Source organism: Haliotis rufescens, unplaced genomic scaffold, assembly GCF_023055435.1.
Source record: "Haliotis rufescens isolate VD_foot unplaced genomic scaffold, xgHalRufe1.0.p SCAF_66, whole genome shotgun sequence".
Classification (NCBI taxonomy): domain Eukaryota; kingdom Metazoa; phylum Mollusca; class Gastropoda; order Lepetellida; family Haliotidae; genus Haliotis; species Haliotis rufescens.
In genome coordinates this window covers 439,395-467,367 of record NW_025964357.1, presented here as the reverse complement: position 1 = coordinate 467,367, position 27,973 = coordinate 439,395, and the positions used below count along the sequence as shown (strand labels likewise).

General features: G+C 40.4%; 1 protein-coding gene across 2 annotated transcripts; it reads right to left on the bottom strand.

The window, feature by feature from the left end:
- Positions 1-128: 128 nt before the first annotated feature.
- Positions 129-27,973, bottom strand: LOC124118965 (serine/arginine-rich splicing factor 7-like). 2 transcript variants are annotated; one of them, XM_046481306.2, is made up of 6 exons: positions 27,813-27,973; positions 24,887-24,964; positions 8,757-8,847; positions 2,488-2,667; positions 2,227-2,322; positions 130-1,805 (listed from the first exon to the last, which is right to left on the bottom strand). In XM_046481306.2, exons 4-6 carry the CDS (start codon positions 2,664-2,666, stop codon positions 1,016-1,018), a joined length of 1,065 nt encoding a protein of 354 aa, XP_046337262.2. In that variant the 5' UTR covers position 2,667; positions 8,757-8,847; positions 24,887-24,964; positions 27,813-27,973; the 3' UTR covers positions 130-1,015. The 2 variants fall into 2 exon arrangements, with proteins under 2 accessions (XP_046337261.2, XP_046337262.2); XM_046481305.2 differs by lacking the exon at positions 8,757-8,847 and having other exon boundaries at positions 129-1,805.

Sequence of the window (27,973 nt, the reverse complement as noted above, 5' to 3'; positions counted from 1 at the left end):
CATGGGATAGGATTTGGTTCTGAAACCTTTCTATATCTTGCTGTCATTTCTCAAAGCTGATCTGTCTTCTGACGACGAATCATTATATGTATATTTCTTTTGGAGAGTATATCATAAAACTGTAACTACATAGTTATTAGAATGTAACGAAGGTGAGCGACTTATGTTTGCTGCCTTCACGGAAGACGTACATTTAAGGCATAAAATCGTTTGCAATGAACATATTTAATTTTCATTGTTTGGATGTACAAGACAATGCAGACTACACCCTTCATAAAAGGGATATACCCAGCAGTTTAATTACCCCAAAGCACCACAGAATGTATAAACTATCCAAGAGAACTAAAGATATGATGGAGCGTGGCATGTGGAAGCAGATCGTGTAGACAGTACCAGTACTTTAGTTCAATTCAGTTTAATACAAACATTAACATGCAGCGTGTGTCTAATACAAACCACTGTAGTGTTCTCATTGTCTCTCACACGCGGAATGTTCTAATACAAACCACTGAGGTGTTCTCATTGTCTCTCATACGCGAAATGTTCTAATACAAACCACTGTGGTGTTCTCATTGTCTCTCACAAGCGGAATGTTCTAATACAAACCACTGTGGTGTTCTCATTGTCACTCATACGCGGAATGTTCTAATACAAACCACTGAGGTGTTCTCATTGTCACTCATACGCGGAATGTTTTAATACAAACCACTGTGGTGATCTCACTGTCTGTCATACTCGGAATGTTCAAATATACATTACTATGGTGTTCTCATTGTCACCCACACGCGGAATGTCCTAATACACATTACTGTGGTGTTCCAAATGTCTCTCACAAGCAGAATGGTCAAATACAGAGTACTTGGACAATTGTCACTGCTTATCACACGCAGAATAGTCCAATGCACATTTCTTGTGCAGGTGTTAATGTGTGTCACCGTCTCTCTTCTTGCTCTAATGTGCAGCACTTGGAACAGTATCTCCAACTTTGAAGCAAGTACTGTCTCCATCAGCCTTTCTAGGGTACCCCCCCTCTGTAGAGATGAAAGGAGGGACCTTCCACGTTTGTGTGTTTGGGTGATTTGGCAGCTGACGCTGACTTTACGTAAGGTGTTGATGTTTCCATGCTGATGTTTGTCGGGGTAGCTGAGCTTGAATTCGTATTTAGTACAGGGACACGAAGCACCGTGTCGTTTTGACTCGAACCGTTTAACAATTGTTCATTTTGTTTATCCAATATGTTTTGCGTGGCTCTCTGAATATGGCATTGGTAGGTCGTTTCAGTTACGATTTGTCTCTGTAAGGAGCTGTCAGCCCTGGTCATGCAGTTTTTTATGTCGGTTGATGTAGAACTCATCACGGCTGATGGTACTGGCTCAGGTCCATGCCGTGACATTTTGTTTTCAGTGTTTGTAATGTCTGAAGCAGCACTGTCCTTTGTTCCAAGTGGTGCTTCAAAAAGTTCAAGGTTTGGTAAATCTTCATCTGTTGTCCAGCTCTCGATCCCTGTGTACTTATCCGCAATGGCAGTGACAGGACTTACAGGGCTTTTGTGCCGTCGTCTACCCCTGCATTTAAAGTATTTTACAGAAACATCAGTGTCTGAACGCTTCGACCTGTGCCGGGATGTGGACCGAGATCTTGAGCTGCTCCTGGAACTAGAACTAGAGGTGGAATGAATGCGGGAACGAGAGCGGGAACGAGAGCTGGGGCTGGAACTTGAACTTGAACGTGATCTTGATTGATGTCGTTTCTTTCGACCACACTGGTGCTTGTAACGTTTTCTTCTTTTCTCGGGGGAATTTTGCCTGAAATGAATATATATGTAGAATGTGACGCAGCTCTCGGTTCGCCTTTCGTGTCTATGAAAGGGGAATTCGTGAGTGAGTGAGTATGGTTTTACGCCGCTTTTAGCAATATTCCAGCAATATCACGGCGGGGGACACAAGAAATGGGCTTCACACATTGTACCCATGTCGGGAATCGAACCCGGGTCTTCGGCGTGACGAGGGAACGCTTTAACCACTAGGCTACCCGACCGCCCCGAAAGGGGAATTAATCCCCTTGTCTTGACTCAAAAGCTTTCTCGCAATGGGATTTGAACACAGAAGAAAATGCTGCACGGATATTGACGTCTATATGCTTCAGGAGTGACAATCAATTAGAAAATACCGTAGGATTCAAGAGGGAACTAAGTAATGGAACAAGCAAATGTTTTATCCATACTACCTAGAACTGTGTTGTGTCTCGGTGCGAGGCGGTGTCCTTGAAGTTGAGGAAGAACTAGAACACCGGAATCTTTCACACTTGCATTTACATGGTGACCTTGAACAAATAAGACTTTTGGAATATGTATTTTCTTATAATTTTCTTTGTATCATTTACGTTCAATTAGTATTAAGCTGAGACCAGTTGATATACTTAACTGATGTTACAATGGGTTTCAATACTATGAAGGCAAAGCCGACAGAAAGAGACATTTAGCATTACCTCAATGTACTGTGTCCTCGTGTTTGCGAGTTCCGAGGCGACCTTGATTTTTGTCTTGGCCTTGATTTTGACTTACGTCTTAACCGTGATGCTATGAGATGGAATGGGAGTGTCGACGTCGTGGACCTACTAAAATAAGGACGAGCATGCTCCACTCGAACTCTCCGTCCGGCCAGCATCCTATATAACAAACGACAATATAAGTTCCCTGAATATACAAATTTATACCACTCCACAGATTAACTTGGTGAATACTGTGCCATAACCTGCCAGAAACACATAACAACAATTGGCTTGTAGATATTGTTCTGTACTAGAGTGTAGATAGAGTTCTGTACTTGAGTGTAGATAGAGATCTGTACTAGAGTGTAGATATAGTTCTGTACTTGAATGTAGATATAGTTCTGTACTAGAGTGTAGATAGAGTTCTGTACTTGAGTGTGGATATAGTTTTGTACTAGGTTGTAGATAGAGTACTGTACTTGAGTGTAGATATAGTTCTGTCCTGAGTGTAGATATAGTTCTGTACTAGAGTGTACATATAGTTCTGTACTTGAGAGTAGATAGAGATCTGTACTTGAGTGTAAATAGAGTCCTGTACTTGAGTGTAGATATAGTTCTGTCCTGAGTGTAGATATAGTTCTGTACTAGAGTGTACATATAGTTCTGTACTTGAGAGTAGATAGAGATCTGTACTTGAGTGTAAATAGAGTCCTGTACTTGAGTGTAGATATAGTTCTGTCCTGAGTGTAGATATAGTTATGTACTAGAGTGTAGATATAGTTCTGTCCTGAGTGTAGATATAGTTCTGTACTAGAGTGTAGATAGAGTCCTGTACTAGAGTGTAATTATAGTCCTGTACTAATGTGTAGATATAGTCCTGTACTTGAGTGTAGATAGAGATATGTACAAGAGTGTAGATATAGTTCTGTACTTGAGTGTAGATAGAGTTCTGTACTAGAGTGTAGAAAGAGTCCTGTACTAGAGTGTAGATATAGTTCTTTACTAGAGTGTCGATATAGTCCTGTACTAAAGTGTAGATATAGTTCTGTACTTGAATGTAGATATAGTTCTGTACTGGAGTGTAGATAGAGTTCTGTACTTGAGTGTGGATAGAGATCTGTACTAGAGTGTAGATAGAGTTCTGTACTTAAATGTAGATATAGTTCTGTACTAGAGTGTAGATAGAGTTCTGTACTTGAGTGTGGATATAGTTCTGTACTAGAGTGTAGATAGAGTTCTGTACTAGAGTGTAGATATAGTTTTGTACTAGGTTGTAGATAGGGTTCTGTACTTGAGTGTTGATATAGTTCTGTCCTAAGTGTAGATATAGTTCTGTACTAGAGTGTAGATAGAGTCCTGTACTAGAGTGTAATTATAGTCCTGTACTAATGTGTAGATATAGTCCTGTACTTGAGTGTAGATAGAGATATGTACTAGAGTGTAGATATAGTTCTGTACTTGAGTGTAGATAGAGTTCTGTACTAGAGTTTAGAAAGAGTCCTGTTCTAGAGTGTAGATATAGTTCTTTACTAAAGTGTAGATATAGTTCTGTACTTGAATGTAGATATAGTTCTGTACTAGAGTGTAGATAGAGTTCTGTACTTGAGTGTGGATAGAGTTCTGTACTAGAGTGTAGATAGAGTTCTGTACTAGAGTGTAGATATAGTTTTGTACTAGGTTGTAGATAGAGTTCTGTACTTGAGTGTAGATATAGTTCTGTCCTGAGTGTAGAAATAGTTCTGTACTAGATTGTACATATAGTTCTGTACTTGAGAGTAGATAGAGATCTGTACTTGAGTGTAAATAGAGTCCTGTACTTGAGTGTAGATATAGTTCTGTCCTGAGTGTAGATATAGTTATGTACTAGAGTGTAGATATAGTTCTGTCCTGAGTGTAGATATAGTTCTGTACTAGAGTGTAGATAGAGTCCTGTACTAGAGTGTAATTATAGTCCTGTACTAATGTGTAGATATAGTCCTGTACTTGAGTGTAGATAGAGGTATGTCCTAGAGTGTAGATATAGTTCTGTACTAGAGCGTAGAAAGAGTCCTGTACTAGAGTGTAGATATAGTTCTTTACTAGAGTGTAGATATAGTCCTGTACTAAAGTGTAGATATAGTTCTGTACTTGAATGTAGATATAGTTCTGTACTAGAGTGTAGATAGAGTTCTGTACTTGAGTGTGGATAGAGTTCTGTACTAGAGTGTAGATAGAGTTCTGTACTAGAGTGTAGATATAGTTTTGTACTAGGTTGTAGATAGAGTTCTGTACTTGAGTGTAGATATAGTTCTGTCCTGAGTGTAGAAATAGTTCTGTACTAGAGTGTACATATAGTTCTGTACTTGAGAGTAGATAGAGATCTGTACTTGAGTGTAAATAGAGTCCTGTACTTGAGTGTAGATATAGTTCTGTCCTGAGTGTAGATATAGTTATGTACTAGAGTGTAGATATAGTTCTGTCCTGAGTGTAGATATAGTTCTGTACTAGAGTGTAGATAGAGTCCTGTACTAGAGTGTAATTATAGTCCTGTACTAATGTGTAGATATAGTCCTGTACTTGAGTGTAGATAGAGATATGTACTAGAGTGTAGATATAGTTCTGTACTAGAGTGTAGAAAGAGTCCTGTACTAGAGTGTAGATATAGTTCTTTACTAGAGTGTAGATATAGTCCTGTACTAAAGTGTAGATATAGTTCTGTACTTGAATGTAGATATAGTTCTGTACTGGAGTGTAGATAGAGTTCTGTACTTGAGTGTGGATAGAGTTCTGTACTAGAGTGTAGATAGAGTTCTGTACTTAAATGTAGATATAGTTCTGTACTAGAGTGTAGATAGAGTTCTGTACTTGAGTGTGGATATAGTTCTGTACTAGAGTGTAGATAGAGTTCTGTACTAGAGTGTAGATATAGTTTTGTACTAGGTTGTAGATAGGGTTCTGTACTTGAGTGTTGATATAGTTCTGTCCTAAGTGTAGATAGAGTTCTGTACTAGAGTGTAGATAGAGTCCTGTACTAGAGTGTAATTATAGTCCTGTACTAATGTGTAGATATAGTCCTGTACTTGAGTGTAGATAGAGATATGTACTAGAGTGTAGATATAGTTCTGTACTAGAGTGTAGATATAGGTCTGTACTAGAGTTTATATATGGTCCTGTACTAGAGTGTAGATAGAGTTCTGCACTTGAGTGTAGATAGAGTTCTGTACTGAAGCGTAGATATAGTTCTGTACTTGAGTGTACATATAGTTCTGTACTAGAGTGTAGATAGAGTTCTGTACTTGAGTGTGGATAGAGTTCTGTACTAGAGTGTAGATAGAGTTCTGTACTAGAGTGTAGATATAGTTTTGTACTAGGTTGTAGATAGAGTTCTGTACTTGAGTGTAGATATAGTTCTGTCCTGAGTGTAGAAATAGTTCTGTACTAGAGTGTACATATAGTTCTGTACTTGAGTGTAGATAGAGATCTGTACTTGAGTGTAAATAGAGTCCTGTACTTGAGTGAAGATATAGTTCTGTCCTGAGCTAGATATAGTTATGTACTAGAGTGTAGATATAGTTCTGTCCTGAGTGTAGATATAGTTCTGTACTAGAGTGTAGATAGAGTCCTGTACTAGAGTGTAGATATAGTCCTGTACTAGAGTGTAGATATAGTTCTGTACTTGAGTGTAGATAGAGATATGTACTAGAGTGTAGATATTGTCCTGTACTAGAGTGTAGATATAGTTCTGTACTTGAGTGTAGATATAGTCCTGTACTAGAGCGTAGATAGAGTTCTGTACTAGAGTGTAGATAGAGTTCTGTACTAGAGTGTAGATAGAGTCCCGTACTAGAGTGAAGATATAGTTCTGTACTTGAGTGTAGATATAGTTCTGTACTGAAGCGTAGATATAGTTCTGTACTTGAGTGTACATATAGTTCTGTACTTGAGTGTAGATAGAGTTCTGTACTTGAGTTTAGATAGAGATCTGTACTAGAGTGTAGATATAGTTCTGTACTTGAGTGTAGATATAGTTCTTTCCTGAGAGTAGATATAGTTCTGTACTAGAGTGTAGATAGAGTTCTGTACTAGAGTGTAGATATAGTCGTGTTCTTGAGTGTAGATAGAGCTCTGTACTGAGTGTAGATATAGTTCTGTACTAGAGTGTAGATAGAGGCCTGTACTAGAGTGTAGATATAGTTCTGTACTGAGTGTAGATAGAGTTCTGTACTAGAGTGTAGATAGAGTTCTGTACTTGAGTGTAGTTAGAGATCTGTACTATAGTGTAGATATAGCTCTGTACTGAGTGTAGATAGAGTTCCGTACTAGAGTGTAGATATAGTCCTGTGCTAGAGTGGAGATATAGTTATGTACTTGAGTGTAGATATAGTTCTGTACTAGAGTGTAAATATAGTAGATATAAACTGACGTCCAAAAGAAACTTTAACAACTGAAAATATAAATTTCAGACAAAGTATAAAATTTTTTTCGATGAAGTCTATCTAAAACACATAACCTAAATACAACAATAGTGTATGCAGAAAATGTTAATCGTCTGTTACATGTTTGCGAGTACACGCGAAAAAGTGAAAAAACACGTGCACCACGGACAACTGCAAATGCACGTGCGGGTAAGGGTATAAAACGATTACAACGGCAAGTCAGACATCCACAGTGATAAAAAAAGCACAAAAGGAATGCCACGACTCACAGTCGAACAACGTGAACGAGCCTTGGGTATGGTACAGATGGGAGCCAGCCACGCCCATATTGCACGAACCTTCGGTTGCTCCCGTGTTGCCGTTACCAACTTGATGCAACGTTACAGACAGACAGGGCGGACCGCTAACAGGTCAAGAACAGGCAGACCCAGGGTGACCACGCCCCATGATGACCGGTACTTGCGTACCTTGCACCTCCGAAATCGCTTCCCGACAGTGACGTCATCGGCGACAAATGCCTTAGGTCACAGGGTTAGTCGACAGACAGTGGCCAGGAGACTCAGGGCTCATGGAATCAGGACTTTTAGACCATACAGAGGACAGCTATTGACAGCGCAACATCGTCGTCTGCGATTGAGATGCGCCCGGACTGTACGACGTTGGCAACGACGTGACTGGCAGAGGGTTGTCTTCACTGACGAAAGTCGATTCTGTATGTTTAGGGCTGATGGAAGACAACGTGTTTACCGTCGGAGGGGTGAACGAACGGCGGCATGTTGCGTGCAGGAAGTCGTACCATATGGTGGAGGGAGTGTCATGGTGTAGGGAGGGATCTGTGGGCAGGAGAGGACACCGCTGGTCATCGTTGAGTGAAACTTGACATCTCAGCGTTACATGGATAACATTCTTCGTCCAGTTGTCCTACCATTTCTCCAACAACAGCCAAATGGTGTCATTTATCAGCATGACAACGCTAAAGCCCATACAGCCAGATTTGTCACTAACTTCCTCGCAGCCAACAACGTCAACGTCCTGCCGTGGCCTGCACACTCACCCGACATGTCCCCCACCTGAGTGGAACACCTCTGGGACTTGATGGATCGTCGTGTTCGACAACGACCACACTTTCCAGCCAACCGGCAAGAACTGATCTTGGCCCTCCAAGAAGAATGGCGTCAAATCCCACGTGACCTCATCAGACGACTGACCTTTTCTGTGCGTCGAAGAGTTTTTGCGTGTATTGAGGCATTTGTTGGTCACACACGCTATTAATGACTTGTTATTGAACGTGAGCGATTGTTTATGTACTCTGCCTATTGTCCATGATTCTGAAAGCTCGAGTTTTGTACCACACCCAACTTTGGGGGGCTCTGACGTCATTCTCGGTCGCGGTATGATTGTCATTTTCAGTGTTGATTATGTTGATATATTGATCTTCTCAATACACTTTACTTCATGCATGTATGTTTTGTTGTTTTTGAGCAAGAGTGATTTCAAACTCGGGTAAAGTTTCTTTTGGACGTCAGTTTAGTTTTGTACTAGAGTGTAGATATATTCCTGTACTAGAGTGTAGATATAGTTAAGAACTTGAGCGTAGATATAGTTCTGTACTTTAGTGAAAAAGGAACAGCCTCTTAAATTGTCTGTTCATTGTCAAGCTGATCGTGCTTCATAAAATCCGACAGGTGAAATACTCAATGTCCAAATTGTACAACAAAACATAATAAAGGATTGCCTTAACAATGACATATAAGGTATATTCTATATTTTTATAATTCAGCTACTATTAAGAAGACCGCGTGTATTCTCTAGTAGGCAGAGGACAGTGTACCTAAATTAATAAATAATCACCTCCAAGTATCGTCACGGCAAGCAGAACACCATTGATGTTAATGGTAGCAGTTGTTGACTGTGTTGTAACTAGTTGTTGTTGTTGAACTAACTGCAATATGTATATCTAGGTTATAGGGGAAGCAAGAATGTTTAACAATTCAAGGTCCTTCACCTTACTAAGTTGTACCAAGAGGAGTGTTCTCCCTTGCTTGGCCTGTAGCAGATAATCTAGTTGTGTCGTCGAACTCCGTAATAGGGAGTCACAGCTTTCAAGGAAGATTTTCGAAGTAAAGCCAGTTTGTAAGTTTGAAAAGAAAGGCTGAGAGAGAATCTGCGATATAAAAGAACGTCGTTGATACTAAAAGAGAGATCATCATATTTCGTGTTACACTAACTGTTTACTGCCCTCTTCTGTTTATACCTTATACCCTTACCAGGGAACCTATCAAATTAGAATGATAAGATATAGTAGTCATTTGACCATCTAAGTGTAAACAAACATGAATGTTCTCAAAGATGAACTTAATTTCAGTGTTTTGGGATTGTTATTAGACGAGTGGTCAGAAGTACTTCTTACGGGCACCGTACACGAGGATATTTTGTTTACCAAACGTCGTAAAAACTCATGAAACGTTTGATAATCTACTGTTTGCTTGAACCACGTGAATACGCAGTTGTACACAAATACGTATTCCTGTGTTTGAACATAGAAATTTACATCCATCGTGTCGTCCAAAACATGTGCGTCTTTGGAGAATAGTGAATATTCATTCTGGCAAATTAATATAGGTTAATTTGTAAAGCCATTTCAATTGTATCTATTGATTAAAAGTATATATATAACTGTGTGTAAGTGAGCGAGTGAGTGATGTAAAAGTATCTGGTTTCAGTGATTTGGCAAGAGGCAACTGGACATGATTTGGTCATAGTGCAACGGTTTGCTAAATAAAGCATTTCAAAATATAGTAACCGTAAATAAATATACTCAACAGCAAAAGTTCCTGTGACACCAATATTTTAGTGTATTTTTCAAAGTAAAGTTTGGTTTTAATATTGTAGTACATGTATGGAATCGATTCCAGCCAGCAACAGTGACTGCAAGAAGCATCCCTTGCCTTCGACGAATATCTTCACAAACCGTACGTCGTCGCCTCAGATGTGCAGGGATTGTCGCCAGAAGACCCGTCAGACGTCACATTTTGACAGGAAACCACCGTCAAGCACGTCTACAGTGGTGCAGACAGTGTCTACGCTGGACGGCCATGAAGTGGGGACAAGTTCTATTCATTGACCAGTCTCATTTTCACTTCAGCCACAGCGATGGAGGGATTCGAGTGTACCGACGTCCAAGTGAACGTTACGTCAATCATTGTGTCATGGAAGAAGATCGGTTCGGGGGCGGCAGCGTTATTGTATGGGGTGGGATTACAGCAAGACAAAGGACCCGTTTGATAGTGGTAGAGGGAAATCTCAATGGACAGCGCTACCGCCACGAGATTATCGGCCCCGTTGTTCTACCGTTTTTGCGTCGTCATGGCCCAGGCATTACCTTTCAACATGACAACGCCCGGCCTCATATTGCTCGACTTGTTCAGGATCCCCTTCAACAAAACAACATGAATGTCATCCCCTGGCCGGCTCGCTCCCCTGATTTCTCACCAATCGAGCACATGTGGGATGAGATGGATCGGCACCTTCGACGTCAACCACTTGTTCCACAGACACTCCAGGAACTTCGAAACATGCCCCAGCAGATATGAACAGATATCCCACAGGACGTTGTGCGACGCCTGGTCCATTCCATGAGACGAAGATGTGTTACTTGCATCGCAACCAGAGGTGGACTCACACGCTATTGATTTCTAAATTGACATTTTGGCATGTTCATGTTGTTGTTTTTTAATGAAATCACGCATTTTCTGAAGTGAGTATGGCAAATTAAACCATTTGAACACTTACAGGAGTCTTTTATCTGTTGCAAACCGAAATTGTTTCAGATTTGGTAAAAAACATAACTTTGCATTTTAAATCTTGTTCAATGTCACAGGAACTTTTGTTGTTCACTATATTTAACCAGATTTGCCGAAAACCAGCCTAACGTTGATTATCTCCACCACTGACGCCTCTGATTCAAATAACGTACAGTAAGTTGTGGGATAACACGTGGACGTCGTGCACGCCAAGAGACTCTTGATACAACTGATTGCCTATATCTATACATCTTAATTTACAGTCGGGGGCACGGGTGGCCCAGTCGTCTAAGGCGCCGCGATTCGCACTGCAGAGTTGCGTCCCTTGGGCACGCCAGAACCCTATGATTGTGGGCTCGAATTCCGGTTCGCCCCGATTATGTTTCTAGGTTTGTCAGCACCATACCCTTGCTTGTTGGTTCACCGAAGGGGTAAACGTCTGAGACCTGCATCACTTCGGGCTTTCCTCCCACATTAAGCTGACACGCCGTGATATAACTGGAATACTGTTAAAAGCGGCGTTAAACCCAACTCACTCACTCACTCACTCACTCACTCACTAATTTACAGTCCTTATCATATAGGACACAGTGACTATTCCAAACATCACCAAAACCATAACTAAATAATAAACTTTTAACTTTATATGCCAAGGAATCCAAACCTTTCTCAGCAAGGCGATACGGATATAAATAAGTATATTTTATAATAGTCTTATTATTTTGAGACAACAGTCGTAATCAATATTTATTAATTTCGCATTCTGATTAACGTTCAGAGAAAATCTTCAGAGAAAATTAAAGATACTTGATTTTAATATGAACACAACTTTCCATGTCTACTGTAATAAAAACTTTCTGAGTTAGCGAGATGAGCACCCCAAGGACCTTTGAAACAGTACAACTTTACTCTTAACCGTATTAAACTGTAGCTGCCACTTATCACAATAAGCAGCCACTTTACTTAACCTCTTCTGGAGACCAATGGCAGTGCTATTTGGATATCATCCGCAAACAGAGAATACACAAATCTAATATATCTACATCAATACATCTTTGGTTATCAACATTTAGAAACTTGACAATATCATTAAAATAGAATGAAGACAAAAATGGAAAAGGTTGACGGACGCCGATAGGACAATCGAAGAATAGTGTACAGCTTTTGTCTACCAGGACACAAGAGTTAACATTTTCATACATATTACGAATTAATCGAAACATTTTGCCTTTCACATTACCAACTGACACCTTATAAAGTAGTGACTTCCTAGTGACAGAATCAAAGGCAGTTTTCACGTCAATGAATGCACAGTACAGTCTTCCTTCCTGCAAACATAGATAGATACTTGTGATTAAAAGTGTCGATCGCAAACACGTTATCTACAGTCTGAAAGCCTTGTCAAAATCCAGCTTGCTCCGGGGGGATAGAATTTTCAACACCCATACTTTGACATATACATCAGTAGGTATGTCAATAATTGAAGATATCTATAATTAATAACAATATCTGTTTCCTGCTGATTTATTATTTTAGGTGTTCTTAAACAACGTACAATTATACTGTGATGTGATGTGATGTGAACAATATGTAATGCATGTAGATGTGAGGTGGTCAATGTGTACTGCATGTTGATGTGTGGTGGTCAATATGTAATGCATGTAGATGTGATATTGACAGTGTGTAATGCATGTAGATGTGAGGTGGTCAAGATGCAATGCATGTAGATGTGAGGTGGTCAATATGTAATGCATGTAGATGTGAGGTAGATGATGTGTAATACATGTAGATGTGAGGTGGTCAATGTGTAATGCATGTTGATGTGAGGTGGTCAATGTGTAATACATGTAGATGTGTGGTGGTCAATATGTAATGCATGTAGATGTGATATGGACAGTGTGTAATGCATGTAGATGTGAGGTGGTCAATATGTATTGCATGTAGATGTGATATTTACAGTGTGTAATGCATGTAGATGTGAGGTGGTCAAGATGCAATGCATGTAGATGTGAGGTGGTCAATGTGTAATGCATGTTGATGTGAGGTAGATGATGCGTTATGCATGTAGATGTGATGTGGTCAATATGTAATGCATGTAGATGTGAGGTAGATGATGTGTGATGCATGTAGATGTGAGGTGGTCAATGTGTAATGCATGTAGATGTGAGGTGGTCAATATGTAATGCATGTAGATGTGAGATAGATGATGTGTGATGCATGTAGATGTGAGGTGGTCAATGTGAAATGCATGTTGATGTGAGGTGGTCAATATGTAACGCATGTTGATGTGAGGTGGTCAATATGTAATGCATGTAGATGTGAGGTGGTCAATGTGTAATGCATGTAGATGTGAGGTGGTCAATGTGTAATGCAAGTATGTGTGAGGTGGTCAATGTGTAATGCATGTAGATGTGAGGTGGTCAATGTGTAATGCAAGTATGTGTGAGGTGGTCAGTGTGTAATGCATGTAGATGTGAGGTGGTCAATGTGTAATGCATGTAGATGTGAGGTGGTCAATGTGTAATGCATGTAGATGTGAGGTGGTCAATGTGTAATACATGTAGATGTGTGGTGGTCAATATGTAATGCATGTAGATGTGATGTGGACAGTGTATAATGCATGTAGATGTGAGGTGGTCAATATGTAATGCATGTAGATGTGATATTGACAGTGTGTAATGCATGTAGATGTGAGGTTGTCAAGATGCAATGCATGTAGATGTGAGGTGGTCAATGTGTAATACATGTAGATGTGAGGTGGTCAATGTGTAATACATGTAGATGTGAGGTGGTCAATGTGTAATGCATGTAGATATGAGGTGGTCAATGTGTGATGCATGTTGATGTGAGGTGGTCAATGTGTAATGCATGTTCATGTGAGGTGGTCAATGTGTAATACATGTAGATGTGTGGTGGTCAATATGTAATGCATGTAGATGTGAGGTAGATGATGTGTAATACATGTAGATGTGAGGTGGTCAAGATGCAATGCATGTAGATGTGAGGTGGTCAATATGTAATGCATGTAGATGTGAGGTAGATGATGTGTAATACATGTAGATGTGAGGTGGTCAATGTGTAATGCATGTTGATGTGAGGTGGTCAATGTGTAATACATGTAGATGTGTGGTGGTCAATATGTAATGCATGTAGATGTGATATGGACAGTGTGTAATGCATGTAGATGTGAGGTGGTCAATATGTATTGCATGTAGATGTGATATTTACAGTGTGTAATGCATGTAGATGTGAGGTGGTCAAGATGCAATGCATGTAGATGTGAGGTGGTCAATGTGTAATGCATGTAGATGTGAGGTAGATGATGCGTTATGCATGTAGATGTGAGGTGGTCAATATGTAATGCATGTAGATGTGAGGTAGATGATGTGTGATGCATGTAGATGTGAGGTGGTCAATGTGTAATGCATGTAGATGTGAGGTGGTCAATATGTAATGCATGTAGATGTGAGGTAGATGATGTGTGATGCATGTAGATGTGAGGTGGTCAATGTGAAATGCATGTTGATGTGAGGTGGTCAATGTGTAACGCATGTTGATGTGAGGTGGTCAATATGTAATGCATGTAGATGTGAGGTGGTCAATGTGTAATGCATGTAGATGTGAGGTGGTCAATGTGTAATGCAAGTATGTGTGAGGTGGTCAATGTGTAATGCATGTAGATGTGAGGTGGTCAATGTGTAATGCAAGTATGTGTGAGGTGGTCAGTGTGTAATGCATGTAGATGTGAGGTGGTCAATGTGTAATGCATGTAGATGTGAGGTGGTCAATGTGTAATGCATGTAGATGTGAGGTGGTCAATGTGTAATACATGTAGATGTGTGGTGGTCAATATGTAATGCATGTAGATGTGATGTGGACAGTGTATAATGCATGTAGATGTGAGGTGGTCAATATGTAATGCATGTAGATGTGATATTGACAGTGTGTAATGCATGTAGATGTGAGGTTGTCAAGATGCAATGCATGTAGATGTGAGGTGGTCAATGTGTAATACATGTAGATGTGAGGTGGTCAATGTGTAATACATGTAGATGTGGGGTGGTCAATGTGTAATGCATGTAGATATGAGGTGGTCAATGTGTGATGCATGTTGATGTGAGGTGGTCAATGTGTAATGCATGTTCATGTGAGGTGGTCAATATGTAATGCATGTAGATCTGAGGTGGTCAATGTGTAATGCATGTAGATGTGAGGTGGTCAGTGTGTGATGCATGTTGATGTGAGGTGGTCAATGTGCAATACATGTAGATGTGAGGTGGTCAATGTGTAATGCATGTAGATATGAGGTGGTCAATGTGTGATGCATGTTGATGTGAGGTGGTCAATGTGTAATGCATGTTCATGTGAGGTGGTCAATATGTAATGCATGTAGATCTGAGTCGGTCAATGTGTAATGCATGTAGATGTGAGGTGGTCAATATGTAATGCATGTAGATGTGAGGTGGTCCATGTGAAATGCATGTTGATGTGAGGTGGTCAATGTGTAATGCATGTAGATGTGAGGTGGTCAATGTGTAATGCAAGTATGTGTGAGGTGGTCAATGTGTAATGCAAGTATGTGTGAGGTGATCAATGTGTAATGCAAGTATGTGTGAGGTGGTCAATGTGTAATGCATGTAGATGTGAGGTGGTCAATGTGTAATGCAAGTATGTGTGAGTTGGTCAATATGCAATTCATGAAGGTGTGATGTGAACAGTGTGCAATGCATACAGATGTGAGGTGGTCCATATGTAATGCATGTAGATGTGAGGTGGTCAATATGTAATGCATGTAGATGTGAGGTGGTCAATATGTAATGCATGTAGATGTGATATTGACAGTGTGTAATGCATGTAGATGTGAGGTTGTCAAGATGCAATGCATGTAGATGTGAGGTGGTCAATGTGTAATACATGTAGATGTGAGGTGGTCAATGTGTAATACATGTAGATGTGGGGTGGTCAATGTGTAATGCATGTAGATATAAGGTGGTCAATGTGTGATGCATGTTGATGTGAGGTGGTCAATGTGTAATGCATGTTCATGTGAGGTGGTCAATATGTAATGCATGTAGATCTGAGGTGGTCAATGTGTAATGCATGTAGATGTGAGGTGGTCAGTGTGTGATGCATGTTGATGTGAGGTGGTCAATGTGTAATGCATACAGATGTGAGGTGGTCAATGTGCAATACATGTAGATGTGAGGTGGTCAATGTGTAATGCATGTAGATATGAGGTGGTCAATGTGTGATGCATGTTGATGTGAGGTGGTCAATGTGTAATGCATGTTCATGTGAGGTGGTCAATATGTAATGCATGTAGATCTGAGTCGGTCAATGTGTAATGCATGTAGATGTGAGGTGGTCAATATGTAATGCATGTAGATGTGAGGTGGTCCATGTGAAATGCATGTTGATGTGAGGTGGTCAATGTGTAATGCATGTAGATGTGAGGTGGTCAATGTGTAATGCAAGTATGTGTGAGGTGGTCAATGTGTAATGCAAGTATGTGTGAGGTGATCAATGTGTAATGCAAGTATGTGTGAGGTGGTCAATGTGTAATGCATGTAGATGTGAGGTGGTCAATGTGTAATGCAAGTATGTGTGAGTTGGTCAATATGCAATTCATGAAGGTGTGATGTGAACAGTGTGCAATGCATACAGATGTGAGGTGGTCCATATGTAATGCATGTAGATGTGAGGTGGTCAATATGTAATGCATGTAGATGTGAGGTGGTCAATATGTAATGCATGTAGATGTGAGGTGGTCAATATGTAATGCATGTAGATGTGAGGTAGATGATGTGTCATGCGTGTAGATGTGAGGTGGTCAATTTGTAATGCATGTAGATGTGAGGTGGTCAATATGTAATGCATGTAGATGTGAGATGGTCAATGTGTAATGCAAGTATGTGTGAGGTGGTCAATGTGTAATGCATGTAGATGTGAGGTGGTCAATGTGTAATGCATGTAGATGTGAGGTGGTCAATATGCAATGCATGTAGATGTGAGGTGGTCAATATGTAATGCATGTAGATGTGAGGTAGATGATATGTAATGCGTGTTGATGTGAGGTAGACGATGTGTAATGCATGTAGATGTGAGGTGGTCAATGTGTAATGCATGTAGATATGAGGTGGTCAATGTGTGATGCATGTTGATGTGAGGTGGTCAATGTGTAATGCATGTTCATGTGAGGTGGTCAATATGTAATGCATGTAGATCTGAGTCGGTCAATGTGTAATGCATGTAGATGTGAGGTGGTCAATATGTAATGCATGTAGATGTGAGGTGGTCCATGTGAAATGCATGTTGATGTGAGGTGGTCAATGTGTAATGCATGTAGATGTGAGGTGGTCAATGTGTAATGCAAGTATGTGTGAGGTGGTCAATGTGTAATGCAAGTATGTGTGAGGTGATCAATGTGTAATGCAAGTATGTGTGAGGTGGTCAATGTGTAATGCATGTAGATGTGAGGTGGTCAATGTGTAATGCAAGTATGTGTGAGTTGGTCAATATGCAATTCATGAAGGTGTGATGTGAACAGTGTGCAATGCATACAGATGTGAGGTGGTCAATATGTAATGCATGTAGATGTGAGGTGGTCAATATGTAATGCATGTAGATGTGAGGTGGTCAATATGTAATGCATGTAGATGTGAGGTGGTCAATATGTAATGCATGTAGATGTGAGGTAGATGATGTGTCATGCGTGTAGATGTGAGGTGGTCAATTTGTAATGCATGTAGATGTGAGGTGGTCAATATGTAATGCATGTAGATGTGAGATGGTCAATGTGTAATGCAAGTATGTGTGAGGTGGTCAATGTGTAATGCATGTAGATGTGAGGTGGTCAATGTGTAATGCATGTAGATGTGAGGTGGTCAATATGCAATGCATGTAGATGTGAGGTGGTCAATATGTAATGCATGTAGATGTGAGGTAGATGATATGTAATGCGTGTTGATGTGAGGTAGACGATGTGTAATGCATGTAGATGTGAGGTGGTCAATATGCATTGCATGTAGATGTGAGGTGGTCAATATGCAATGCTTGTAGATGTGAGGTAGACGATGTGCAATGCATGTTGATGATGGGGTGGTCAATGTGTAATGCATGCAGGTGTTACATGTATGTGAAATATATATAATGCATGTAGGTGGTCAGGGTTTAATGAGGAATTTATGTTCATGTGAGGTTGTCAATGTGGACAACGTGTAATGTATGTAGATGGGTGGTTGTCAATATGGACAACGTGTAATTTATGTAGATGTGGGGTTGTCAATATGGACAATGTGTAATTTATGTAGATGTGAGATTGTCAATGTGGTCAAGGTGTACAAAATGTAGATGCAAGGTTGGTGATTTGGTCAACGTGCGAGACATGTATGAGTGATATGGTTTAACTGCACTGCAATGAATTACGCCCCACTACATTTCTGCAACATATGTATTCTTCATTGTATACTTCACATTCGTAGAAGAGAATATATGCATATTTTTCTGTGGCTTCGGGACTTATCTTTACATACTTCTCATTGTTTCGGTGATATACGCAAAGGCTAATCTTTAATTCTACTAACCATATACTTGATATACTCCTTTAATACCACCCACCACTTCCTTCATATACTTACAGACTAATCTTTACATATTGCCCACCACTTCCTTCATATACTCAAAGACTAATCTTTACATTCTGCCCACCACTTCCTTGAAAAACTTACAGACTAATCTTTACATTCTGCCCACCACTTCCTTCATATACTAAAAGACTAAACTTCACATTCTGCCTACCACTTCCTTCATATACTCAAAGACTAATCTTCACATTCTGCCTACCACTTCCTTCATATACTCAAAGACTAATCTTTACATTCTGCCCACCACTTCCTTCATATACTCAAAGACTAATCTTTACATTCTGCCCACCACTTCCTTCATATACTCAAAGACTAATCTTTACATTCTGCCCCCCACTTCCTTCATATACTAAAAGTCTAATCTTTACATTCTGCCCCCCACTTCCTTCATATACTAAAAGACTAATCTTTACATTCTGCCCCCCACTTCCTTCATATACTAAAAGTCTAATCTTTACATTCTGCCCCCCACTTCCTTCATATACTCAAAGATTAATCTTCACATTCTGCCCACCACTTCCTTCATATACTCAAAGACTAATCTTTACAAACTGCCCACCACTTCCTTCATATACTCAAAGACTAATCTTTACATTCTGCCCCCCACTTCCTTCATATACTCAAAGACTAATCTTTACATTCTGCCTACCACTTCCTTCATATACTCAAAGACTAATCTTTACATTCTACCCACCACATCCTTCATATACTCAAAGTCTAATCTTTACATACTGCCCAACGCTTCCTTCATATGCTCAAAGACTAATCTTTACATTCTACCCACCACATCCTTCATATACTCAAAGACTAATCTTTACATACTGCCCAACGCTTCCTTCATATGCTCAAAGACTAATCTTTACATTCTGCCTACCACTTCCTTCATATACTCAAAGACTAATCTTTACGTACTGCCTACTACTTCCTTCATATACTCAAAGACTAATATTTACATACTGCCCACCACTTCCTTCATATACTCAAAGACTAATCTTTACATTCTGCCCATCACTTCCTTCATATACTCAAAGACTAATCTTTACATTCTGCCCACCACTTCCTTCATATACTCAAAGACTAATCTTTACATACTGCCCCCCACTTCCTTCATATGCTCAAAGACTAATCTTTACATTCTGCCTACCACTTCCTTCATATACTCAAAGACTAATCTTTACATACTGCCTACTACTTCCTTCATGTACTCAAAGACTAATCTTTACATACTGCCCACCACTTCCTTCATATACTCAAAGACTAATCTTTACATTCTGCCCACCACATCCTTCATATACTCAAAGTCTAATCTTTACATACTGCCCCCCACTTCCTTCATATGCTCAAAGACTAATCTTTACATTCTGCCCACCACTTCCTTCATATACTCAAAGACTAATCTTTACAAACTGCCCACCACTTCCTTCATATACTCAAAGACTAATCTTTACAAATTGTCTACCACTTCCTTCATATACTCAAAGACTAATCTTTACATTCTACCCACCACTTCCTTTATATACTCAAAGACTAATTTTTACATACTGCCCACCACTTCCTTCATATACTCAAAGACTAATCTCTACATATTGCCCACCACTTCCTTCATATACTCAAAGACTAATCTTTACATTCTGCCCACCACTTCCTTGAAAAACTTACAGACTAATCTTTACATTCTGCCCACCACTTCCTTCATATACTAAAAGACTAAACTTCACATTCTGCCTACCACTTCCTTCATATACTCAAAGACTAATCTTCACATTCTGCCTACCACTTCCTTCATATACTCAAAGACTAATCTTTACATTCTGCCCACCACTTCCTTCATATACTCAAAGACTAATCTTTACATACTGCCCACCACTTCCTTCATATACTCAAAGACTAATCTTTACATACTGCCCCCCACTTCCTTCATATACTCAAAGACTAATCTTTACATTCTGCCCACCACCTCCTTTATATACTCAAAGACTAATCTTTACATACTGCCCCCCACTTCCTTCATATACTCAAAGACTAATCTTTACATACTGCCCCCCACTTCCTTCATATACTCAAAGACTAATCTTTACATACTGCCCACCACTTCCTTCATATACTCAAAGACTAATCTTTACATTCTGCCCACCACCTCCTTTATATACTCAAAGACTAATCTTTACATACTGCTCACCACTTCCTTCATATACTCAAAGACTAATCTTTACATACTGCCTACCACTTCCTTTATATAATCAAAGACTAATCTCTACATATTGCCCACAACTTCCTTGAAAAACTTACAAACTAATCTTTACATTCTGCCCCCCCACTTCCTTCATATACTCAAAGACTAATCTTTACATACTGCCCACCACTTCCTTCATATACTCAAAGACTAATCTCTACATATTGCCCACAACTTCCTTGAAAAACTTACAAACTAATCTTTACATTCTGCCCCCCCACTTCCTTCATATACTCAAAGACTAATCTTTACATACTGCCCACCACTTCCTTCATATACTCAAAGACTAATCTTTACATACTGCCCACCACTTCCTTCATATACTCAAAGACTAATCTTTACATACTGCCCCCCACTTCCTTCATATACTCAAAGACTAATCTTTACATTCTGCCCACCACCTCCTTTATATACTCAAAGACTAATCTTTACATACTGCCCCCCACTTCCTTCATATACTCAAAGACTAATCTTTACATACTGCCCCCCACTTCCTTCATATACTCAAAGACTAATCTTTACATACTGCCCACCACTTCCTTCATATACTCAAAGACTAATCTTTACATTCTGCCCACCACCTCCTTTATATACTCAAAGACTAATCTTTACATACTGCTCACCACTTCCTTCATATACTCAAAGACTAATCTTTACATACTGCCTACCACTTCCTTTATATAATCAAAGACTAATCTTTACATACTGCCTACCACTTCCTTCATATACTCAAAGACTAATCTTTACATACTGCTCACCACTTCCTTCATATACTCAAAGACTAACCTTTTCATTCTGCCCATCATTTCCTTCATATACTCAAAGACTAATCTCTACATATTGCCCACAACTTCCTTGAAAAACTTACAGACTAATCTTTACATTCTGCCCCCCACATCCTTCATATACTCAAAGACTAATCTTTACATACTGCCCACCACTTCCTTCATATACTCAAAGGCTAATCTTCACATTCTGCCCATCACTTCCTTCATATACTCAAAGACTAATCTTTACATACTGCACACCACTTCCTTCATATACTCAAAGACTAATCTTTATATTCTGGCCACCACTTCCTTGAAATACTTACAGATTATTTTTACATACTGCCCATCGCTTCCTCCATATACTCAAAGACTAATCTTCACATTTTGCCCATCACTTCCTTCATATACTCAAAGACTAATCTTTACATTTTGCCCACCACTTCCTTCATATACTCAAAGACTAATCTTTACTTACTGCCCATCTCTTCCTCCATATAATCAAAGACTAATCTTTACATTCTGCCCACCACTTTATTATTATACTCAAAGGCTAATATCATGTAAATGTATTCATAACCGAAAGATATTTTTTAACATTTAAATGATATGGACTTAATTGCGTTAGGAAGTGATAAGTATTTCTTGCTCTGACACAACACATGACGTGTCAACACATTCCAGGGGCCTTCATTCCGTTTTTATGTACATTTGGGGTAAAAGGTCACACAAGAAAATAAATGTTCACCGGCAGCGTGCGTGAAACAATATAGGCAACATATATACAGGCATAGACACACACGTAGAAGCAGACAAAACACATCTACAAATCATTTTAACAAAATCCATATCAACTTAAACTCTGAAGTTTCAGAGCAAACATCCAGATATCGTATGCGTTGGTATATTCAGAAGAAATCAATCAGATGTTGACTTGGGCCTACAGTCGGCGAGGAGATAAACATGAGTGTAAGCAGCAGAAGGTGTTGCAGTGCGACAGATGTCGGAATCGACCGCATTGTCAATCAATCAACTATAAAGTGGTGACCACATATATGCTTAGCCAAACATTATCTTTACTAAAATCGAAAAAACCCAACATTTTTTAAAACTGAATATCAAAACAACAGTTTATTGATAAACGATAAAGAGTCGATGTTTGTTTTCTAAATGTTTATTGATTGACATTAGTTACGCATCGAGGCTGTTCGCACGTCAACGCGGCAGATCAACGGACAATGGCGACCGTTTGCAAGGGGTTAACGGGAAACGAAATTGAACACGAGGGTAGGGGACACCTGCATACGTCAGAACACAGACAATGACCATCACGCGAAGAGGACATCCGGAGAAATAGGAAAACATCAACCAGGTTGAGCAGGGGGCACCTAGGGATAGGTGACAGGACAAAATGCACGGCGTGGAGCGGTCAAGGACTCTTAACGCCACGTGAAGGGGCACCTGGACAGATCAGGGACTCTGAACACTACGTATAGGGGCACCTTATGAGGTCAGAGGACTCTAAACACTACGTGTAGGGGCACCAGGAGAGGTCAGGGACTCTAAACACAACGTATAGGTCAGGACTCTAAACACTACGTATGGGGGCACCAGGAGAGGTCAGATGACTTTAAACACTACGTGTGGGGGCACCTTGAGAGGACAGAGGACTCTAAACACTACGTGTAGGGGCACCTTGAGAAGACAGAGGACTCTAAACACCACTTGTGAGGGCACCTTTAGAGGTCGGAGTACTCTAAACACTACGTGTAGGGGCACCTTGAGAGGACAGATGACTCTAAACACTACGTATAGGGGCACCTTGAGACGACAGAGGACTCTAAACACTACGTATAGGGGCACCTTGAGAGGACAGAGGACTCTAAACACTACGTGTGGGGGCACCTTGAGAGGACAGAGGACTCTAAACAATACGTATAGGGGCACCTTTAGAGGTCGGGGTACTCTAAACACTACGTGTAGGGGCACCTTGAGAGGACAGAGGACTCTAAGCACTACGTGTAGGGGCACCAGGAGAGGTCAGGGACTCTAAACACAACGTATAGGTCAGGACTCTAAACACTACGTATAGGGGCACCAGGAGAGGTCAGATGACTTTAAACACTACGTGTGGGGGCACCTTGAGAGGACAGAGGACTCTAAACACTACGTGTAGGGGCACCTTGAGAAGACAGAGGACTCTAAACACTACTTGTGAGGGCACCTTTAGAGGTCGGAGTACTCTAAACACTACGTGTAGGGGCACCTTGAGAGGACAGAGGACTCTAAACACTACGTGTAGGGGCACCAGGAGAGGACAAGGACTCTAAACACAACGTATAGGTCAGGACTCTAAACACTACGTATAGGGGCACCAGGAGAGGTCAGATGACTTTAAACACTACGTGTGGGGGCACCTTGAGAGGACAGAGGACTCTAAACACTACATGTAGGGGCACCTTGAGAAAACAGAGGACTCTAAACACTACTTGTGAGGGCACCTTTAGAGGTCGGAGTACTCTAAACACTGCGTGTAGGGGCACCTTGAGAGGACAGAGGACTCTAAACACTACGTATAGGGGCACCTTGAGAGGACAGAGGACTCTAAACACTACGTGTGGGGGCACCTTGAGAGGACAGAGGACTCTAAACAATACGTATAGGGGCACCTTTAGAGGTCAGGGTACTCTAAACACTACGTGTAGGGGCACCTTGAGAGGACAGAGGACTCTAAACATTACGTGTAAGGGCAACTTGAGAGGACAGGGGACTATAAACACTACGTGTAGGGGCACCTTCAGAGGATAGAGGACTCTAAACATTACGTGTAGGGGCACCTTGAGAGGACAGAGGACTCTAAACACTACGTGTAGGGGCACCTTGAGAGGACAGAGGACTCTCAACAAAACGTATAGGGACACCTTGAGAGGACAGAGGACTCTAAACTCTAAGCGTAGGGGTACCTGGACAGGTCAGACGACACTGAGGACTACATGTAGGGTAGAGGACAGAGGTCATTAAGCATGGCACAAAGCACTAAGTGTAGGGGACACCTGTAGAGGTTAGATGATAAAGTGCACTACCTGTAGAGAAGGAGGGTAACTGGGTACGTCAGAGGACACAGCGCATGTCGTGTAGGGGGCATCTTGAGAGGTCAGACGACAATGACTTGCACGTGTATGGTTCAACTTGGGAGGTTGGAGGACAAACAGTGTCACGTACAGGGGGCACCTGGTGAGTTCAGTGGTCAACGTCTGTAGGAGAAACCGTCATGCACTTGATGTGAATCCCTATGAGATGTAGGTCCGGTCCTTGACGTTTGTCGTTTTGATGAAACACACTAGCACGGGTTTAATCCTGACAAACCTAGAAACATAATCAGAGCGAATCTGGGATTCGAGCCCACGATCATAGCTTTCTGGAATGCCTCGGGAGTTAGCTCTGCACAGCGGAGAGTGGCGCATCCGACGACTGGGCAACCGTGCCTACAGGGAAGACTACATTATATATGGAGATGTCGATTATTGTATCTTACCTGCCGTTCCTTTCTCGCACCAGAGACTCAGCCTCCCTACCTTTGCTGTAAACAACATACGCATATCCCGGAGGGTTCCTGTAACAAAACAAACAAATATATCAAATTAATTTTCTATCTGATTTACTGTACAACTTTTTCATTTGATCTTAACCTATGGTATCTATCTACCTTAAAAACGGGGAGAGTTGCTCTGTAGATACATAATGATTCAACTCATGACTTTCTTATCTGGTAACTTTCTAGTCTTTCGCATACCATCTTAACATATCCATACATGAAAAAAATTGTGTATCATATTGTCACGAGTAGCTTCATACTGCTCATGTTCTAAAATGTCTGTTATATTGTCATCTTGTGAACCTTCACTAAATACATCGGCTAATACTGCCTTATTGCATCGTCAATATTCTACAGTGTACCATAATAACTTTCTGCAGTTGGCCACTGTGAAACTTGGACACGCAATGCATGTCGTGTGTCTCGTGAGCCCCGCCTTTTGAGATGAGATCTATATTTACTTCAGTGATATGTAAGGCCGCGGGGCCCTGTCTATAAATTAAAGAATCTCAAGCTCCACCTCCCATTGCTTTGTTTCACATGGTGTATCATGCAAGTCGTGTGTCAAACGTGATCCGCCTTCAATGAATCGGTTTTACATATGCCACATAGGTCTAGTGTCAAACGTGATCCGCCTTCAATGAAGCGGTTTGATATATGTCATATAAGTCTTGTGTCAAACGTGATCCGCCTTCAATAAAGCTGTTTGATATATGTCACATAGGTCTAGTGTCAAACGTGATCCGCCTTCAATGAAGCGGTTTGATATATGTCATATAAGTCTTGTGTCAAACGTGATCCGCCTTCAATGAATCGGTTTGATATATGTCACATAGGTCTTGTGTCAAACGTGATCCGCCTTCAATGAAGCGGTTTTACATATGCCACATAGGTCTAGTGTCAAACGTGTTCCGACTTCAATGAAGCGGTTTTACATATGTCACATAGGTCTTGTGTCAAGCGCGATCCGTCTTGAATGAAGCGGTTTTACATATGTCACATAGGTCTTATGTCAAACGTGATCCGCCTTCAATGAAGCGGTTTTACATATGTCACATTGGTCTTGTGTCAAACGCGATCCGTCTTGAATGAAGCGGTTTTACATGTGTCACATAGGGTTTATGTCAAACGTGGTCCGCCTTCAATGAAGCGGTTTGATATATGTCACATAAGTCTTGTGTCAAACGTGATCCGCCCTCAATGAAGCTGTTTGATATATGTCACATAGGTCTTGTGTCAAGCGCGATCCGTCTTCAATGAAGCGGTTTGATAAATGCCACATAAGTCTTGTGTCAAACGTGACCCGCCTTTAATGAAGCGGTTTTACATATGTCACATAGGTCTTGTGTCAAACGCGATCCGTCTTGAATGAAGCGGTTTTACATATGTCACATAGGTCTTATGTCAAACGTGATCCGCCTTCAATGAAGCGGTTTTACATATGTCATATAAGTCTTGTGTTAAACGTGATCCGCCTTCAATGAAGCGGTTTGATATATGTCATATAAGTCTTGTGTCAAACGTGATCCGCCTCGAATGAAACGGTTTTACCTAATATATCGTGCAAGTCGTGTATCTACTGTTTCCGTGCCGGTCTCTCGGATTAGGTTATGAGTTATTTGCGGGACCAATCCGTTTACATTTTGTGTCTTCAGAAACCTGTTCCAAAATCTGCAAATCAATAACTGAGATACATTGAATATGTTGGTTAACTGTCGCTGACTTCGGTAACAGAAGTTCCAAACGCATTGAGAAACTGCATGGTGCACGTGCAATGTTTCGATTGTGTTGGGGCGTTAGGTTTTGGTTCTAAAACCGCTCTCTGGCAGTCGTTTTCTTTTGTCGACTGATTTCACACAAGAAATCTTATGACGTGCCCGTGTATTTTAAACATTGCTTGTAGATCCCGTGTAAATAAAATCTCGTTACCTTATTACTAATTTAAAAGAAATATAAGCAACGCAAAGTCTAGTAATATGATACTGCACATTGCAAAAGTAATCAAGTTGAATTTGAAATTTGAATACCATCATATTGATTATTGAAGATCGCACCAGCGCATACAATCAATCTTCCACATTGTGGTTGTGAAACAGTTGGATTTAAGTGCAGCTTCCCGTGTTTAATCAGGGGGGCACAGCACATGTTGCTTTTAAATCGATGGTGCTGAAACTGTCTGTTAACATGGGTACGCAATTAATGTGCTGACGATGTGGAGGTGACCAGTTAATGTTGATAGCTGATGTTATGATAGATTCTAATGGATACATAAATATCATATAATTTTCATCGCTTTGAATTTTCTGCAATATTTGAATTACCTTCATTTAATACCAAGAAGAGACAACAATTATTTTCTTTATCTATAATACATAAAAAGAAATCTGACAAATTATTTATGTCATCCAAAAGCAAAAGACTTTCTTTTCTTTGGACAGATTTATTATTTCGGAAAGCTCACTCACTCAGCGACAATCCAACCTTAAAATGTTAAGGATCTCCGTGTGTCCTAGGGGCCAGTGAAGAACAAACTTCATACAATATATATCGCAACAGTACAGTCACCATGTATATGTACGGTACATGTGATACGTGATTATATAATATCCAAAATTAGTTGTTACAACATATAACATTATATAATATAACCTACTTAGATTGACAGTGACAAAAACACTGAAAATTTCCTTCAATGAATCATCAAACCACATTTCACTTTTCCAATGTTAATCAACAAATGAAGAAAACAATATAAATCTACGATGACTTGTAGTTCGATTGGAGAACCTTGTCCCCAAAGGTTGAATCACACTAGAGTTACTTTAAAATAATATTCAACGTGTTTTCCAGTGTTAATATACCTTACCTCGCAAGCCAGAGGTCTAAGACTTTTCCATACTTTTGGAGATCTTTAATCAAATGTCCCTTCCCAGTTGACGCACCAAGAGCCCCGATAAACACACGGTAGCCCCCGCATGCAGGATCGTACACAGACATCCCAATGGCGACACCAGGTGTAGTTGGATA

Coding starts and splice junctions, on each gene's coding strand:
- LOC124118965 (XM_046481305.2), bottom strand. CDS start 27,943: ATGTCTGTGTACGATCCTGCATGCGGGGGCTACCGTGTGTTTATCGGG. Junction 24,965..27,812: donor TTAGACCTCTGGCTTGCGAG/GTAAGGTATATT, acceptor GTTTTGTTACAG/GAACCCTCCGGGATATGCGT. Junction 2,668..24,886: donor GTGCGAGAAAGGAACGGCAG/GTAAGATACAAT, acceptor TTTGTTATATAG/GATGCTGGCCGGACGGAGAG.